At 39.0% G+C, this 17785-nt stretch overlaps 1 protein-coding gene across 1 annotated transcript; it reads right to left on the minus strand.

The window, feature by feature from the left end:
- Positions 1-7968: 7968 nt before the first annotated feature.
- mettl14 (methyltransferase 14, N6-adenosine-methyltransferase non-catalytic subunit) lies at positions 7969-17303 on the minus strand. Its single transcript, XM_084372970.1, has 11 exons — positions 16891-17303; positions 16218-16306; positions 15393-15480; positions 13814-13891; positions 12177-12264; positions 12004-12094; positions 11758-11899; positions 11087-11179; positions 9720-9836; positions 9387-9597; positions 7969-8497 (listed from the first exon to the last, which is right to left on the minus strand). The coding sequence occupies exons 1-11, from the start codon at positions 16954-16956 to the stop codon at positions 8193-8195; spliced, it is 1368 nt and encodes a 455-aa protein (XP_084229096.1). The 5' UTR covers positions 16957-17303; the 3' UTR covers positions 7969-8192.
- Positions 17304-17785: the final 482 nt, after the last annotated feature.

A 17785-nucleotide genomic window follows, 5' to 3' on the forward strand; every position in this document is an offset into this window, starting at 1 on the left:
ATTTAAGATGATTTGAGATGTATAGCTCACAGATGGGATTCTGCTTTCGCAATATTTTTTTTATTTTCAGCTTTAGTCTTTCTTTTGTGAATCGAACCTGAACATATTCATACATTGTATACATTATGCCTGTATACATGCCCCATCTCTGCATGTCACTGACTTCACTTCTTCCCCGGAGTCCTTGTGCTTTCTAGTCCTACAGGCTCCCATGGATCCTGGCCGCGCCCGGGTCGTGGATCGTGGATGCGCCTACTGCTATGGCCCTGCCTGATCATGTATGCGCCTACTGCCATGGCCCTGCCTGACACCCACCACTACTGTCGCTAATATTAGTCATATCTCTGTTACATACGTTCCACTACTATTATTGTAATGCATTACTACATACTATCCTTACCATTAACCACTACTACTGTTATCACTAGTAATCACATTTCCATGTGCATTTCATTATTATTGCTGTAATACCTCTTTATGTACTTTCATTCCTGTCAACCATCCATTATAATTGTATACATTGTGATCGCGTTGATCTGCTCTGTACATGCGACATCTATTGCACGTCTGTCCGTCCTGGGAGAGGGATCCCTCCTCTGTGGCTCTTCCTGAGGTTTCTTCCGCATTTTTTTTTCCCTGTTAAAAGGACTTTTTTTGGGGGGGGGGCGGCAAGTTTTTCCTCACTCGAATCGAGGGTCGAAGGACAGAGGGTGTCGTCTCTGTACAGATTGTAAAGCCCTCTGAGGCAAACTGTGATTTGTGAATTTGGGCTATACAAATAAAATTTGATTTGATTTGATTTGATTTGATACCATCCAAATTTATCTTTAGACCTATTTCAAGTACAAATCTAAGAAAGTTTTCATTAATAAGGCTCCAGGTCAGACCAAAAATAAGAGACAAGGATAAACCGTTTACAAACACTGCAGGGGAAAGTTGCAGTAGGGGGATATGGCCCATCTCACCTTGAGTAACATAGGTTGGCTTTGAAGCATGGTGCTCTTCCTGGGGGCTCAGCTCAACCACACATTTGCTATACACACACCTCTTTTTTTGCCATTTCATCAATACTAGAAATGCAAATGTAGCAAGTAACTCACTATCAGTATGCTTATTCATATTTGAGGACGCAACATATCCAACTTAAAAAACCCTGACAACTTGGCAGTTAGAACAGACATACAGACAGTGATTGCACTGGAGACAATACTAGTCACATTGATGTACACCGGCAGGTTTTGGAATATTGTAAGGTCTCGTCACAAATATTTAGTCTGTACAGGACTTGAAACTAACTCTGAATCTGGTTTGCCAACATTTTGGAGAACAGACAAAAAGGAGAGGAGCGTTACAGCTTTAGGGGCTTTTTGGCATTCCATCTACAGCTATCTGATCCACCCGTCAGAGTAGGCAAGAATTCCACACATCTTTTATTTTTTCTTTTGTAAACCCAGAAATTATTCAAACCAAAATGCCGGCCTTCGTCCCACAATGTCGAATTGATGCACTTCGAATGACCTATTCTGATATCGATTCTTTATTTGACAAGACTAAAAAGATGGCAGGAGTCTGTGCTGTTGAGCATTGTTTTGTGTTCATCTATGTCACACATAGATAGTACAAACCTCTGTTAACAACAAAACAGCTTTAATTTACTGCTTTAATCAAAAGCCCTTTTTTAGTGTTTTCTTGGAATAACTATTGATATTTGTTGAGTACGTTTATTTAAATACGTAGTAGACAAACTTAGCAGACACACTCTTGTATCCAGCTGATACCACCTTAGAGTGCTTGCAGAGCTGCCACTCCCTGAAAAACAACATTTTCATACTGAGACGAATAAAAAGGTCAACTGATCATTTTTGTGTGCTGTGAAAAGTAAGGCAGTGTCATTTATTAATGTCTATGTACACTATTGTACTTATACTAATTCCTCATGTACGACGTTTTGTCATTTAAACATTGTGGTGTAAACAACAATGGACCTCAAAGGGGATTCTGTGCGATCACTAACAAATAATTAATTAGAAGAAGGCCCCTTTAACGCATTATACAAGAGTATGTTTATAAGAAAGCATGTATTACAGACATTGTTATATTTTTAGGTTCAAGTAACCAGTAATGCCATGTACATATTTGAAGCGCAAGCCTTTAAAATCACTGTAGTATACAGCAGTGTACAACAGGCAGTTTAACAAGTTTATAGTTGTGCATAACAATGCAACATCAGTAATCAAAGTCAAATTACTATTTGAAAGAAACATTTATAGTTTTCATAATATATTTCAGCTTGGTGCCAAAACTCTATTGTGTATCACTCGAGTTACTCCCTTTAATTGCGCCTTGTGACTGTGTGAGAATTTACAGCCTTGTGGGTGTCAGCTGTGCACCTGTGTTGAGTTGTGTCATATGTTAACAAAGGAGCTGCTGTTAAAGTACAATCAGTACTCTTACAAAGACCATCTACAGCTGAAATACGTCAGCAATGACATTTTTAATTTTTTTATTTTTTTATTGATGAAAAAGTGTGACCAAAAAACAAAACAAAACATAGAATTGACATAATGGACAAACAGACAATGACATAAAACGGTAGCAATGGTCAATGATGATATGCGATGATATAATAGGAGTCCAAGATTAGAGATCTGATATTAGGTATGGGTATATGACTGTAGGCCCAGATAATTTTACACAATATATGTACAGTACAGAGGGTCCCTTTGAGAGGACACTGTTGATGAACTTCGTTGACCTCAGTGATCAGTCACTATTGGGTCACTGGACACATCATTTTAAAATGACATTCAACAGTGTATGTAAAGAAGATGCTTTTATTTTAAAAAGAAAGTAGTAGTATAGTAGTATGTATGTAGTATTTCTTAGTTCTGATAGTTTTGATGAGAATAGAACACATATATTGGGACATTTTGTTGCTTTACACAGGAAAAACTGAATCATGTTGTCAAATTTGTAAAAATAAATTAGATATATAAAAATAACATCAGATTGTATAGCAAGAGATACATAAATATAATCAATATTTGGCAATATGTTCAGTTGATATAGCAATCCAATCTACAATAAACATCATATCCCTGTTCACTTCAAACCTACCAACACGAGGCATGAACAGAGTAACGTAGTTTATGCTGTTCAATGCAGCCAGGACTGCACAGATTTGTTCATTGGGGAGACAAGACAACCTTAGACTTAGAGACTTAGACAGATTTTATTGTCAATCTGTGAGCAACAAACGAACGCAGAACAAAATTTTGTTTCAGAGGCTCAGCACAGAATTAAAATGAAAGTATATCAAAAAATACCAAAATAAGAAAATAAATATCAAAAACAGAAACATACTAAAAAGTGCAAATTATTGAGAGTGACATAGTTGAGTTAAGAATAGACAATTTTCACTTAGAGTTCAGCAGTCTGATGACATGGGGGAAAAAGCTGTTATAGAGCCTTGTGGTCCTGCACCGAATGCTGCAGAACCTCTTTCCAGAGGCCATCACGGAAAACAGTCCATGGTGAGGGTGGAAGGAGTCTCTGATAATATTCCCAGCTTGGGACATGCAGCACTTGGGAGTAATGTCCTAAATGGAGGGAAGAGAAGTCCCAATGATCGTCTCCGCTATCCTCACCACGCTACTCACATTCTTCCAGTCAGAGGCTTTGCAGCTTCCACACCACGTGGAGATGCAGCTGGTCAGGATGCTCTCTATGGTCCGCCTGTAGAATGTAGTGAGGATGGGCGGGGGCAGGGGGGCTCTCCTCATCCTTCGCAGGAAGTGCAGATGCCGCAGTGTTCACAGACCAGGTGAGGTCGTCTGTGATGTGCACCCCCGGGAACTTGGTGCTGCTGACCACCTCCACAGCCGTGTTGTTGATGAGAAGTGGAGTGTGGCTGGGCTGCTTCTTCCTGAAGTCGACAATGATCTCTTCGGTTTTGTCCACGTTCAGGATCAAGTTGTTTTTTCTACACCAGCCCACCAGCTGCTCCACCTCCTCCCTGTAAGCCAGGTCATGGTCATCCCTGATGAAGCCCACCACTGTTGTGTCATCCGCAAACTTCACAGTGTGATTGGTGGTAGCCCTTGGGACGCAGTCGCAAGTCCTCTCCATAAACGAATGACACAACACAGGAGGGCCAACTCCTCAGGTCAAGACTCTGCTGTCCACTTACATCTGAAGGAGAAAAATCAGGACAGCAATGTAAACATCTTGGCCAAAGAAGACAGATGGTTTGAAAGAGGAGTAAAATAATCCATCTATGTCAAATTGGAATGACCGTCTCAGCTTAACAACCATTCACACCTGGGCTCACCTAGCCCTCACAACCCACATGAAGGCAGTGGGTTGGGGAATACGTATATTACATTTAAGTTGCAATATTAACAGTACGTATGTATAAAGGGCAGGTTATATCATCAGGTGTTAAGAAATTAGGCCTTCAGAAACTGAACTCACCATATCAGTTTTGCACACTTCCTGCCTGAATCATTTATATATTTTCCTGCATTTATGACCACTTTATGACAGGCGGTTGCGTGAAACATAGACTTTCAGCATTTCAGCAGCGAACGCGAAAGAGTCTCTTTGGCAGGCTAAAAAAAGCAAATGACAAAGTTCAGTGTTTATTTGTATTTTGTATCACGATCCATTAAACCAGCAGCTTTCATAACAGCAATGATTTGCTCTAAACATTAAAAAAACATTTCTAGATTCATTTTCCACATTTATGTCGTCTCTCAATTCACTTGATAACACTGACTGACAGACTGACAGCGATGGCACTGTAGGATGAGGAGGACTACTTGATGTTGATGCGTTGTGTGATGTTGAGGTCTGGATTAATTAAATATCAAGCAACTGTAAAGCTGTGAGGGTCAAAGTTGAGTTGGGACCAAACTTCAAATAGATTTGCAAAAACAATAGGGACTAAGCAGCTTCCTCCGAGAGGATGCAATCAGTGCGTAACTCTCATAGAGCAGTGCATTATGAGTGGAAAAGTCACACTCAATGCACTGTACATTAAGAGCAGTACAGCTAAGAAAAGACAAATTGTGCATTGTGGAAATGTTATACTTCTTGTGTTTACCTTTTTCTCCCTTAAGCTTAAGTAAATAACTCTAATGTACAGAGGGTACGCAAGGATATGCAAGATTCTAAGATCTTTATTATAATTTTAGAGGCACCTTTCAATAAAATAAAGTCCAGTACAGCAAAAAGTAGTCTTTAAATAGACAAAACATTTTTTCTCAACACAAACACAAGCTTAAAAAATTGACATTGACGTTGTGTTGCTTTGCATTTTTCTGTTTTTCTGATCACTCTGCTTGATTATGCTCCCTGCAGAATCCATAATACAAACTGGCTCACTCAGTATGAGTCTGAGCAGTGATACAGTACATGCTGCAAGTTAAAAATGTGACCTGGGTTCCCCTGGTGAGCATTATCAAAAACAGTATTACAGAGCAATGCCAGTACTGAATATTCACATTTTCTTACCCCAGGAGAGTCCAAATCCAACTCTGCAGCAAAAGTGAACAATTAAGCCAATTGTCTGTTATTCAACTGATGTGAGAAGCTGATAAAACCACTCAGGCACCTGGCCCTCTTCAGTTAAAATCTACAAGTGAAAAGCTTAGAGAGAGACTCACTCAGGATTTTTAAAAAATTGGAATACTAACTGGCAAGACTTGTTCCAACTCATTACCATGTCAGAAAGATGAAACGAGCAACATTCTGCACATCCAAATACACTCAGTCAGCCCCTGAGGCAGAGAGTAAACTCTAAAGGGTCGCTTTTATTCTCATGAAGATTCTCAGAGCCAGATCACAACGGGATTCTGTGATGCAAGGTGGAAAGGTCAACACAATCTTTCAACATTTTTGTCGTTTTTGTAAACATCTGTCACAAAAAATTGTTTTCCTGCTTTATAAAATTACGACTTTACAGGCAACCGAAGGAAGCAGGTCAGATCCATGTGTTGCCTAAATCATGTGCAGATGACACAATGCTGCAACAGAATAACTGAATTAACTTCTAATACTTTTGATAAGTATATATGCGGTCTAAATTGTTGCCACAGATTTCGTTCATACCATTGAAAGACATTTAAGATCCTATTTGTAAGACAGTTGATTTCTGAGTCGCATTCCCAACTCTTCAAATACTGACTTGGATACTGGGATTGTAGGTTGGGTCGGTCACCATCCAAAACCGTCACAATTTGATGAGTTGGGAACGAGACTCAAAAATCTACTCTCTTACAAATTTGACCTTTAACACTGGAAGTCACTGTGTCTGAATGGTATAAAGAGGACAGAATGATGTTACAGTAGGTTTCAGATACCAAGCAAGCAAGCCATAAGGCTTAATCAATGTATATATAGTGTTAAAGAATGTTAAAAATATTTGAATAAACTTTAGTACACATGATTGTGCCTATTTTCCAGCCCAGTCGCCAGAATAAAACATTGGCTCTTTATGCTTTTGAAAACCATGGATACATTCAAAGTTGTACGTGGTTAATTTATCATGTCAACATTTCTGCAGTAAGTCTCGTATTACAGTCACGTTATATATATATGAGCTGATTTTCATTACAGTTATGCAAGCGGGCTGCCAAGCCACAGACCACAAACCTTTGTTCTAGGTGTCATTTCCACGTTTGAAAGTATGATAACACTAGATATCTTTATTGAGATGTGTGGACAATATCACAAGTTTTTCGCAACATACAAAAATGATCTTTTCTAACCTTGACTAAGAGTTTTTTGTGCCGAATTCTAACCAGACCCTAAGCAAAGCGTTGTCACAGCATAATATAGAACACTGAACCTAAAGAAAAGTAAAGTTTCAACATAAAGAAATGTAAACTTTAAATCCATCAATGATAGGCAGAAATGTACATTGCCAACTTTTATTCTGTCAATTGAGTCAGTCTTCCTGGGGTCCTGAACATTGAAATACAAACTTAATGCAATATAATACTACTAAACAGCTTTAAACTTGGATAAGGTGCCACAGAAATATTGTTATAAAGAAATAACTAATAAGTGACATCCACACTAACATTGGTTTATGCATAGGCAGCACAGGAGGCAACCTAGACCATCGAGAAACTTACACAGACAAAAATCATTACAAAGTTTTGCATGACCACAGACAGAACAGGCAAAACAGGAACTGACATGAAACAGAGAGATAAATGTATCAAATGTCGGTTGAGAACAAAGCAAAATAAAGGAGCAAAACTAACCTGCGTGTATCTCAAGGATAAAAGACAAAAGGTAAACAAGGGTTTAAAAAACAAAATAAAGTTTGAGTCCTTTTGAGTCCTGCTGCATCTTTTTCATATAAGAAAACCTATAGAAAAACTTTAAAGCTGAACAAGACTAAGAGCCTGCAGCCATGTTATGTCTATCATGTCTATCATTCAGCAGGCACGTTTACCACGTTCACAATCTTAGTTCAGCGTATTACAGGGCTGCACACAAAATACAACTTTTTTGATAAATTAAAGTATGGGGCACACATAATGTTTCCTCCTGATGTCACTAGGTGAAGGTAGGAGATCACCAAAGTTATTACCAATCATCTGGAGAAGGGCACGAATATCCGATTTAATTTCATGGTAATCAGTGCAACAGTTGTGGAACCAACCTCGCTGTGGTTCCAGGTAAAAGTCATAGGACACAAAGTCAGGAGACTTCTGTACAAATTTAATTTGAACATTTTAGATAGATTAAGAATTACTTCAAAGGTATATGCACACTTAAGTACCATATTTGACGAAGATGAGTGGAAACTTAATCTTGCTGTCCTTGTATCTCTACAGTGTTTGCCTTTTCAATCACATTTGCTCTCTAAATATCTACTTTAATATTGACATTACTTCATTAACTGTATAAAAATTCGAGAACATGAAATAATACACAAATCAATACACAAAAACAAAAGGTGTAAAGAATTTTTATTCAAACAATACCAATGTCAATCTTAAAAAAATATAAAGAAACCAAAAAACATTCAAAGACTCAAGGATTGATCACACTTGCCAACTTCTCATTTTTCACATACTAACCATACCATATCCCAACTACATTACAAAGAAGCTTGTGTTTGCATACAGCGGAGATTGGATTTCCTAGCATCAGTCTGGTTGCCATGAGGTCTTGCTCTAACGAGGTGGAAAACCCCGATGTGGACCTCCCCTGCCCCTGAACCCTCCCCTGTCCCCGCGGAAATTTGGTCGGTTTCTTTCACGGCCTCTGTCTCCTCTTCCTGCATTTGGCCCACCACGTCCCCCTCTGGGGGCTCCACCACCACGGTCTGACTTCAGCTTAACAGGGGGCGACTTGGGACGCAGCCTCTCTATTTCGTCCGTGCAGCCAGATAGGTGGTTGTTCGGCACAGCAAAATGTGAGGCGTAGGCCTCTGGGTTAAAGTTACTATTCGTCAAAGTAGGGCCCACCGTCAGCCAGCCTAGAAAGAGAAGAAAACAAAAACGCAATAAGATCAAGTAGAGCCACAGAAGAAGTAAAGACACTAAGAAACTAAAAGCAAACATAAAACCCTGATTCCAAAAAAGATGGGACACTGTAAAACATAAATAAAAAAGCCTGGCATTTGTAGTAGTGGAATTGGTGAGAATATATGCTTAAAATTAAAGAAAAATAATCAGGCAAATTGTTATCAGCAAACACATAATCAATTAAATTCAGGCTCTATTGGTACTATTGGTACTTTTCTCATTCAAAAGTACATGTGTACTTTTGAATGAGAAAAGTGAAACTGAGTTCAAGGGCACACATTATTTTGGCCATCTGACAAAAAATATCTCACTTTCCACCAAATACAATTACAAACCTACGCAACTGATAGATTGCATTTTTATATTCCTAATCAACTCCAATGATGACAAAGCTGCCGGCAAATCAGCAAATTATGTTTGATGTTGTGAAACTGCGTGTTTACAGCCTGTGGTCAGCAGTCATGAGTCACTTTACTAAATTTAATCCAAATGTACATAAACATGTAAAAGGGTTGTTGTGTGAAACGGTGGCAAAACCAGCAACCTCATGAAACACTTGAGGACAAAGTTGCTGCTGCAGCTTAAGTTATATTCTCAAATTTGTCATTTGTAAGAAACTGCCAGAATTCAAAGGTAGTGCCAAAACTATAAAGGGGCAGCATAACCGCTAACCTTTGCTTATTATTTACTGTAGCTATCTTTGGCTGTAGTGACTAGCTCATCTTAGTTCATCATAACAATGTAAGGATTCAACATCGGTGTTTCAGCTAATTTGAACTGGCATTGTGAAACAAACAGTTATCACCTAAATTTTCCAAGGAAAGAGCGAGTCCTTCTCACCTGGTCTGATGGTTGAGTCTCGTCCAAACAGGTGCAACCTCCTGCGGCCCAAACAGAAATGCTCAATGATGTGGAAGATCTCCACAGGCTTCTCCACATTTCCCATCTCAGGCTCCTCAGTGATAATCAAGTCAATGTCCACATTGGCATGGATGAAGTCACCATCGGTGCTCCTGCGCACCGTTCCTTTAATTCCCATTAGGCAGTGTTCCTGGGGGGAATGCGTTGTAGACAACACAATTTAAACTGATTTAACTTGAAATATATCATGTGTAGATGGCTCTCGTGAACTTTACATCTACCTATTTTTAGGCCTGTGTGTGTATACTGTACCTTGGTCCTCTGGAAGACTGCTTTTGGATCCAGTGCCTTGGTCTTGCCTGGATTATTCTTGTTGGTCTTGATCCAACAGATATCCTCACACCGTCTGAAGCCCCACTTTCTCAAACACTGAAATGGGTATCATATGTATTATTATGAACCATGTACTGCGTGGGCTTAACAAGTATTTAATAATGATAATGTCATATTACTTTTTATATTACAGGATGAATGCATTAATAAGGGATTAACACAGCGCAGGTAGCAAATCATAAATAACAAACTGAATGACAAAACAGTGTTTCTGTGAAACCACATTTCAGAACAGCAGAGCACAAGCTACTCTGTGGTTGAAAAAGCAATAATGTTTTTTTTTTCCACTTCAACTTACAACAAGCTTCTGATTAATCAGCACAAAATCTCATGTCTTTGCTTCGGTTGCCTGTTCTTTGTTCGCAGTAGGTGTATGCAATTTTAGCTTTGCGCATTTCATTATCTTACAGTTATTAGTCCACACCTAGCTTTTTGGTGCGTCTGAAAATAGCACAAGCAAAACACTGAATCAATCCTCTGATAGCCAACAGTCAAAATTCTTCTAGGAAAGCTCAAATGTAAAAGATCAGTTTGCATCAATACAAATTTGAATATTTGGTTTCTGAATGTTGGACAGACAAGGGGGAAACCCTTGAGCTCATTCTTAAAGTGAATCATAAAGTTCACAGTGCATTATAAACATACCTACTCTGGTACAGGCTATAAAAAAAACATTTTTTCTAACACAGACACTCAGACTATGACTCACTCAAAGAGGACACACGTCACACCAACAGCAGGTGAGGGTGATTTAACAAAGATAACTACTGTTTGATGAATATCGTTTGACAGCTTGGCACACCTGAATCAAGGCTTCTTTTGTAGGGAAGCTTAAGCATTGAATAGTGTTGTATGAATACATGCCCTTCAAAACGATTGCCTAACTCAGTTGCACACCGGACCAGTGAGTTCATGATTGACTCAAAAAAATGCTATGTTATCTAACAAGTAGTTTACTGTTATTTTTAGTCTGTCGATGAGGACAAACAATCACTAGGAGGTCCAGCATGCTAGAAGCATAACAAAAGAGCAGCTTCTTCTTTAGGCAAACTGATCAGTGGGGGTTCCCAACACGTCACACACACGAACCATGGAGTAACACTTGCACAGGACATCATAAAGAAGTTGACTCAATTATGAAAACAGGATTTGGAGAAGCGTGACACCCCTACTAACAAGCCATAAAAATAACATGCTTGGCTTAAGCTGCAAAACCTAATGAGACCAGTAAAGTTAGAGTTTGCCTGTAATTAAATGTTTGCTATTCACAAAATGAGGGATGTTACCATTCTGCCCAAGTCCAGGCCTTCACCAGAGCCACACCAGAGGAAGACAAAGGAACGCGGAGCTGATATCTCCTCAATTTCTAGTTTCATGATCTAAAAAAGCAGAGAACAGAGAAGGAAAAGAGGAGTGAGGGAACATGCTGTAGCCATGGAGTTTCTTTTAACATTGATTCACCGGGACCTACAATACTGAATTATAAATGTTTCACTTAGACCTGGTATTTTCTCCACTAGCTTTAAGACTTGTGGTCACACTTCTACTTAGAAAAAACCACACCTTAATCCAGGGTCTCCAAATAACTATAGACCAGTCCCCGGCCTTTCTAGCCCGCTAACTTAATCTTTTTTAACCTCTTCAATCTGCTTCAATCTACTGAAACTGCACTTACTTAACCAAGGCAGCAACCCACGGCCAAAACAAACAGAATATTTTTAGCCGGTGAGAGCAAATCTGACACGGATAATTCTCCTTTCCTGTGATACATGTGTGAGAGGGTAATTTCAGACAATGTCCAGACCTGATTCCCTGTACACTGTCTGCATTTCATATTTGAAAATGGCTATTGTTTGGGATATCCATGCCTATATCAAATACATTTGTCTTTCAAGTGTGACCTGCCGTGTATTTTTATTTGCATACTAGCACCAATCAGACAAACATGCATACATACATCATCCCAGGTCCAGAAACGTTCAGTGTGGCTGATGCCCGATTCTCTGTAGTATTCCTCCAAGGGAGGCTCAAGCAGAATTACATCAAACTTGCACTTCAAATCCTGGAGGTCAAAGTGCTCTGGGTCAGCCTGGAGGTACCTAAACACACAGACACACATGCCTCAAGTCATTCTTTATAGTATAATCCTTCTTAACAATCAGGCTAATATTTACTCTGACAGTCACATCATCATTTAACATACATGGGAGGGGTGTTGGTGGTGGAGATTAGTTCGTCCTTCAGTCTTATCAGCTCTCGAAGTTTAGGGTATTCTTCAAATCGGTCGGCCAAGCCTGAGTCACAGAGGACGGTGAGGTCATAACAATACACAGGTATGCACATGTACTTGAAATAGACACACGAACACACACTCACCAACATCTCTAATGAAGTTTTGTGGCCTGTGTCCTGTATCGACAAAGTGCTGACAGTAGTCATTGTGAGGGTTCAAACTCTGAGTGCCCTGAAAAAGAAAGAATGAAATAAGATAAACAGGAAAAAGGGTAATTAGAAAAATATATCTGCATAAGTAGAGACATCATAGAGTACATATGAATGGCTGGATATGGCCATATAAAACACTTTTTCTCAGGCTAATTTTTATTTTAAATGAGCACATGTTGTTTTTGTAAACAAATTCTAACTCAAAATGTTTATATTTACATTACTAATAAGGTAACAATATTTATTATTTAATATGTCCATAACTGAATAATCAACCCATCCTTAAAGTAGAAGAAGGTTCCCAGAATAATGTTTGAAGCTAGAGAGGTTGCAGGTTCCAGCAAATGTCAACAAAGTAAAACAGCGTGACTGTGTGTTTAGGTACATTTTCAACTACATAGCACACCTTCAATAGTGTGAATGACCCCTAACTAAAATAATACATTGTGTACTTACAAAAGCTGATTATGTGTTCACTGTAATAACATGTTGTTTTGGTCAGTGAGACAAAACAATTCTCAGAGTCACTCAAACTGGTTCTAACCTGTAATAACAGGTACATCTGAGTAATGTGCGTGTGTTACTGACATTCCATTAGCTTTACGCAGGTTAGTTGGGGTGCATAGATCCAACCAGCCAAATAAAACTTGTCCTTCCAGCTTTGGATCACGGGTTTAAAAAAAGATTTGTTCATCTCCAGTGACTGTTCCACAGTTTGAGACAAGAATGGCTGATTATCACTTTATGCTCAACTGATAACCACACAGCAAAATCTTTATCTGGACTGCTGGCTCTTTTAACTTCTAGACAGGTTAATTAGCATCACCATTCCAATAGTGAGTTGGAATTAACAAGATAATTGTTTCAGTGAAAGTAGTGGCTGCGGTTGATACTGGTTATGCAGGTGACAGTGATGGCACAATCAGGGATTGTTGACATACTAAATGCATGTCTGACATGATTTCTCTTTGATGTGGCTTTCTTATCATTGCATTATAAGTATATTAAAAATGCTTTGAATGTACTGACTTGGCAGGCTGTATGAATCAATATGAGCTTCATAATAAAATTAAAACATTGTTTGACAGGCCACAAAAAATAATAATTAGTGTGACAAGTCAGAGATGAAAAAAATAAAAGAGATGGAGAGAAAAAGAGATATAGACTGAATCACAATGTTTGTTTACAATAACTCCCGGCCAGAAAACCACTGCATTGTGCACTGATGACATACAATTGAACTGTATTTTTCATTATCAGATCAAGTGTATACATCTAATTCATCTGATGCGTTCATATATCATAACACTTTCACTACAATTTGGTTGACTGACAGCTTGAGTTTACCAAAAACTAGCAGTTAGCATTAGATTTCAAGATATCAAAGAGGCTAGTAAAGCAACAGAGTATGTGACATTATAGCTGCAGAAATGTCACATAGGTTGGGCCAACACGTTAATAACCAATGGAAATAAGCAAGTTGACACCCAAAAGTGATTGTTGGCACATCATTGCAGTGATTACATCTATAGTCGTGTGTATAAGAAAGACAAAGCAAGTTTTCCAACCTTAAGGAATGTACTCGAGTCCTTGTACACCTCCTCATATGGGTTGCTTTCATCTGGCTGCTGCACCTCCACCTCATCCTAATGTGCGCGCGCACACACACACACACACACACACACACACACACACACACACACACACACACACACACACACAATGAGATTCATATTTTTGTCAGTGAAGAGAACCTTTACCTGCTTTGACAAACGTGTGGTTGGTCAATGCATACAACTGAAAATAATTTGATCCGTAAGCAGAGAGGACATTAACCCTCTCCCAAATCTTTGGCACTGATAATTGAGAACAATACATAGCCCTACTATTAAATAATGATGCATTGGGATTGTTGGTCGGGCCCGCCGCCATCCAAAGCATCAGTATTTGACGAGTCAGGATTGAGACCCAAAAATAAACTTTTCTTACAAATAGGACCTTTAAGACCAAGGTAGCCTACTAACAGCATGATATCCTCAGGCAAGGGCGCTCCGACTTTCTGGCAAAATACCAAGCCACCACACCTTTGTTTCCCGGTGCCCTGAGGAACAGAACGTCTGAGAAGACATTTTGTTCAGCTCGTCTCATGTTTTAAGACACTTCCCCATACATACTTAACAGCTTGTCCTGATTTTACTTCTCTGCTCTCATTCTTTCCATTATGTGCGCTTTGTTTTTAGCTGCTTCTGCTGTCTCCTCCATGTGTCTTTTTGTTTTTATGTTGTAAATAACTGCAATTTTTGTTTGGAAATACACAAATCAGGTTTATTAGCATACAATACATACATGCGTCATTCTGTGCCAACTCACCCAAAATCCAGAACTGTTCCCTGTTCATGTCATGGATTTTCTTGAAAAAAAATCACATTGAAACTTTTATCAAATTAATAGCACCTTGCAAAATCCTATAGCTCTACTCCAAATACTTTTTAAGTTTGGCCCTCACAGCTAAATTTCAGAATTTTTGTGATTCTCTGTATGTGTATTATAAGCGTTTTGTAATACATTCTCACTGTACTCTTAGTATTGAGCTAAGGAATTAAGAATCGTTTTATGTCCTGGCATACAGAACAAGATGACATCATGTACTACGCTACAAACCAAACAATTATAAGTGAACTTTTGAAAACTTGAAAAATTTCCAGAACCCAATGAAAAACAAGCCCAATAGGTACCAGACAGATAGAGAACCAGAAGTCAACACAGTATAAATATCTACAGTCAAAGTGTAACCATTCAGCAGCAACTATTTCAATGAAAACATGTTGCCAAGTTCCCTTAGGGTCTCTTGGATGTTCAGGACAAATTTCTACAGAGAATCACAAACATGCTGAAATGTACAGTAGCTGTGAGGGCTAAACTTCCAAAATTCATAACTTAAAAAGTATGTGTAGTACAACTATTGGATTTGCAAGGTGCCATGAATTTAACAGAAGTTTCAACATGATTTTTTTTCAAGAAAATCCATAAAATGAACTGGAAAGCCCTAGGTGAGATTGTATGCAATGACCCACATGCATACAATAGGGTGGAGGCTTCTTTGACCACATAGATTCATGGTGCTCACCAACATGTGATAATGCTCACCTTCTGTTCTTCCACATCTTCCTCCGTGTCCTCTCCCTCCGCCTGTGCCTTCCTTTTGGAAGGTGCGACTAAGCTATCAAGTGATGACCTGAAAAACACAAACAACCAAAGATACATTCCCAGATTCACTCTCACCAAAGCACAGGATCAACATATTGGCACTGACAACAACATTGCAAAACTGGCAAGATGTTAAAATGTTCATGCATTAATTTATTAAGAGAAAGTAAAAATATTTATTTTACTTATTATGATTTGTTTCATTTATTTACCTGTCTTTTATTACCCTGATGTCTGTATGTTGTGATAGTGATGTACAGATGGACAAATGTTAACAAAAATATGTTGATGGTGAGTTGAGGGAAGCTGCTGAATGTAGAAAAGGATGTTCAATATTTGCAGAATTACAGGAACCAAATGGCACAACTCAAGAAGGAATGGCAGCTACTCTGGGTCATGTGCTTGGCTCTCTAAGCCATGTCGTGTTCCCCATGCCATTAAGTATGTGCATTTGTGCAGACATTCAGTATATTAATTTGCTTTCAGTGGCACCCTGCCTTTCTGTGCAAATTGCATCCCCTAAGACCTGTTTATGGTGAATGTGATAGCAATATTTAACAAAAGAGTGGTACCAAACACATTGATATGCATGACAAACACAGACTCACATAGTAGCAGATTAGCCTACTTTTGATAATGAGTCTATTTTCAGTCGATACTAGTGTACCTATACCTCACTGAGGGCAAAAGGGTCCATCTGTACACATGTCTGTCTGTTTGGACAGCCCTTCCCTTCTGTTTATTCAGCATAGAATCACATATTACCTGCATGTTTCTCTCGTCTCCTCGATCTCTTTCAGTTCATCTTTGCTGTTGAGGACAGCTCCGATACTGTCAGCGCTTTCAGCTCCCAACTGTGGTGAGACAAGAATGAGAAAAGTAAGTGTACAGCTGCATATTTTCCAATTCTGATCTCCTTTATTATATATATATTGTTTATTCAGTTATGAAAAAGATAAGCATGTCTGAGTTTGTATTATCACCTCATTAGTATTGTAAATATCAAAATTATGAGTTTGAATTTCTTCTCCAAAACTATGTAGTGCCCTTTTAATCCCCCAGTGTAGCCTATATGCATTCTTAGTAATTTATACTGCTGCAATGTGACTGTTAGCCAAATCTTTTCGACATGGATTGTAAATAATACATTTTAAAACTTGTTTCGTTTATCTCAACTACATTATACACATATAGCTTCAACGTGTTGTCCCCATTTACATTTACAGTCAAGTTATTTGCGTCTGGACTCCACTCGAGGAAGACCAATGTTCATGTATGACGGACATCTGGCAGTCACAATCCACGGATTCATTTTATGCATCTTACGGTCGAAAATGATTTACCATGCAACATTAACATCAAGCTAGAGACATGGTTAGCTGGCTGGTTGTGCTGTCAGGTTAGCTACTTGCTAACAACAACAACACTGTCCACTTGCCTGTTGAGCTAAGAGCTGTCGCCTGAGTTTTTGTCTCTCGCGGATTTCTTGTAGTCGACTATTCATTTCCTCGCTGGAAATGTTTCCTGACTTACTATTAAATTCCCTTGTTTGTTCTTACATTCAAACCGTAAGTTAGCGGTGTGTATATGTGATTAGCTAGCTATAACGACAGCTAACAACCGGCTAATGTGTAATAGCCGCTCAAAAAAAAAAATCACAATTGGGTGCATTCGTTATTGACACCGGAGCGCTCGGGATCGATGTAGGGCTTTCGTGTAGGTGGAGTTAGCCGCTAAAATAAAATGTTTAAAACCTCCGTTTGGGACTGATTAGTGGTTGTTGTCTCTAATTCGTGTATGTTGAGGCGATTGTTGGATCCACGGGTGACGGAGCCGTTTATCGAGTGCTGACACCGCCCACCGGGGTCGGTTTCGGCGTGCGTGGTTGTGAATTAAAAGTCGACACTTTTGTGTTTGAATGGACGCTGCTTGATGACGTCACCAGATAGGGACGCTTTTGTTCCTCCAATCAGGGAATACTACATTGAGGACACCAGAGGCGCTGTGTGAACTAACTGCGTCTCATCTCTCAAGAGAGTCATTTCACTTAATAAAAGAAACTCGCAGTGGTTCCAATTGAAAATAAATGGGTCAATAAAGTCAGTAAACATATGTACAAAATGTAGTTTGAACACTGGACCTCTAATAAGTAAGGACATACACTTCTATGTATACCTCATGTAGCTTCAGAAGGCCATTTTGCCTTTGTAGATGTAATTGTAAAGCAAAGTCATAATACCAGACTTAAGGCCCTACCTCAAAGAAATATGCACACTGACTTATGTATGAAAGGTCAGTGGCATTCTTCCAAATGGTGCCTCTCCTCAACTCTG

Source organism: Pagrus pagrus (assembly GCF_965226575.1).
Source record: "Pagrus pagrus genome assembly, chromosome: 2".
NCBI classification, from domain to species: Eukaryota; Metazoa; Chordata; class Actinopteri; order Spariformes; family Sparidae; genus Pagrus; species Pagrus pagrus.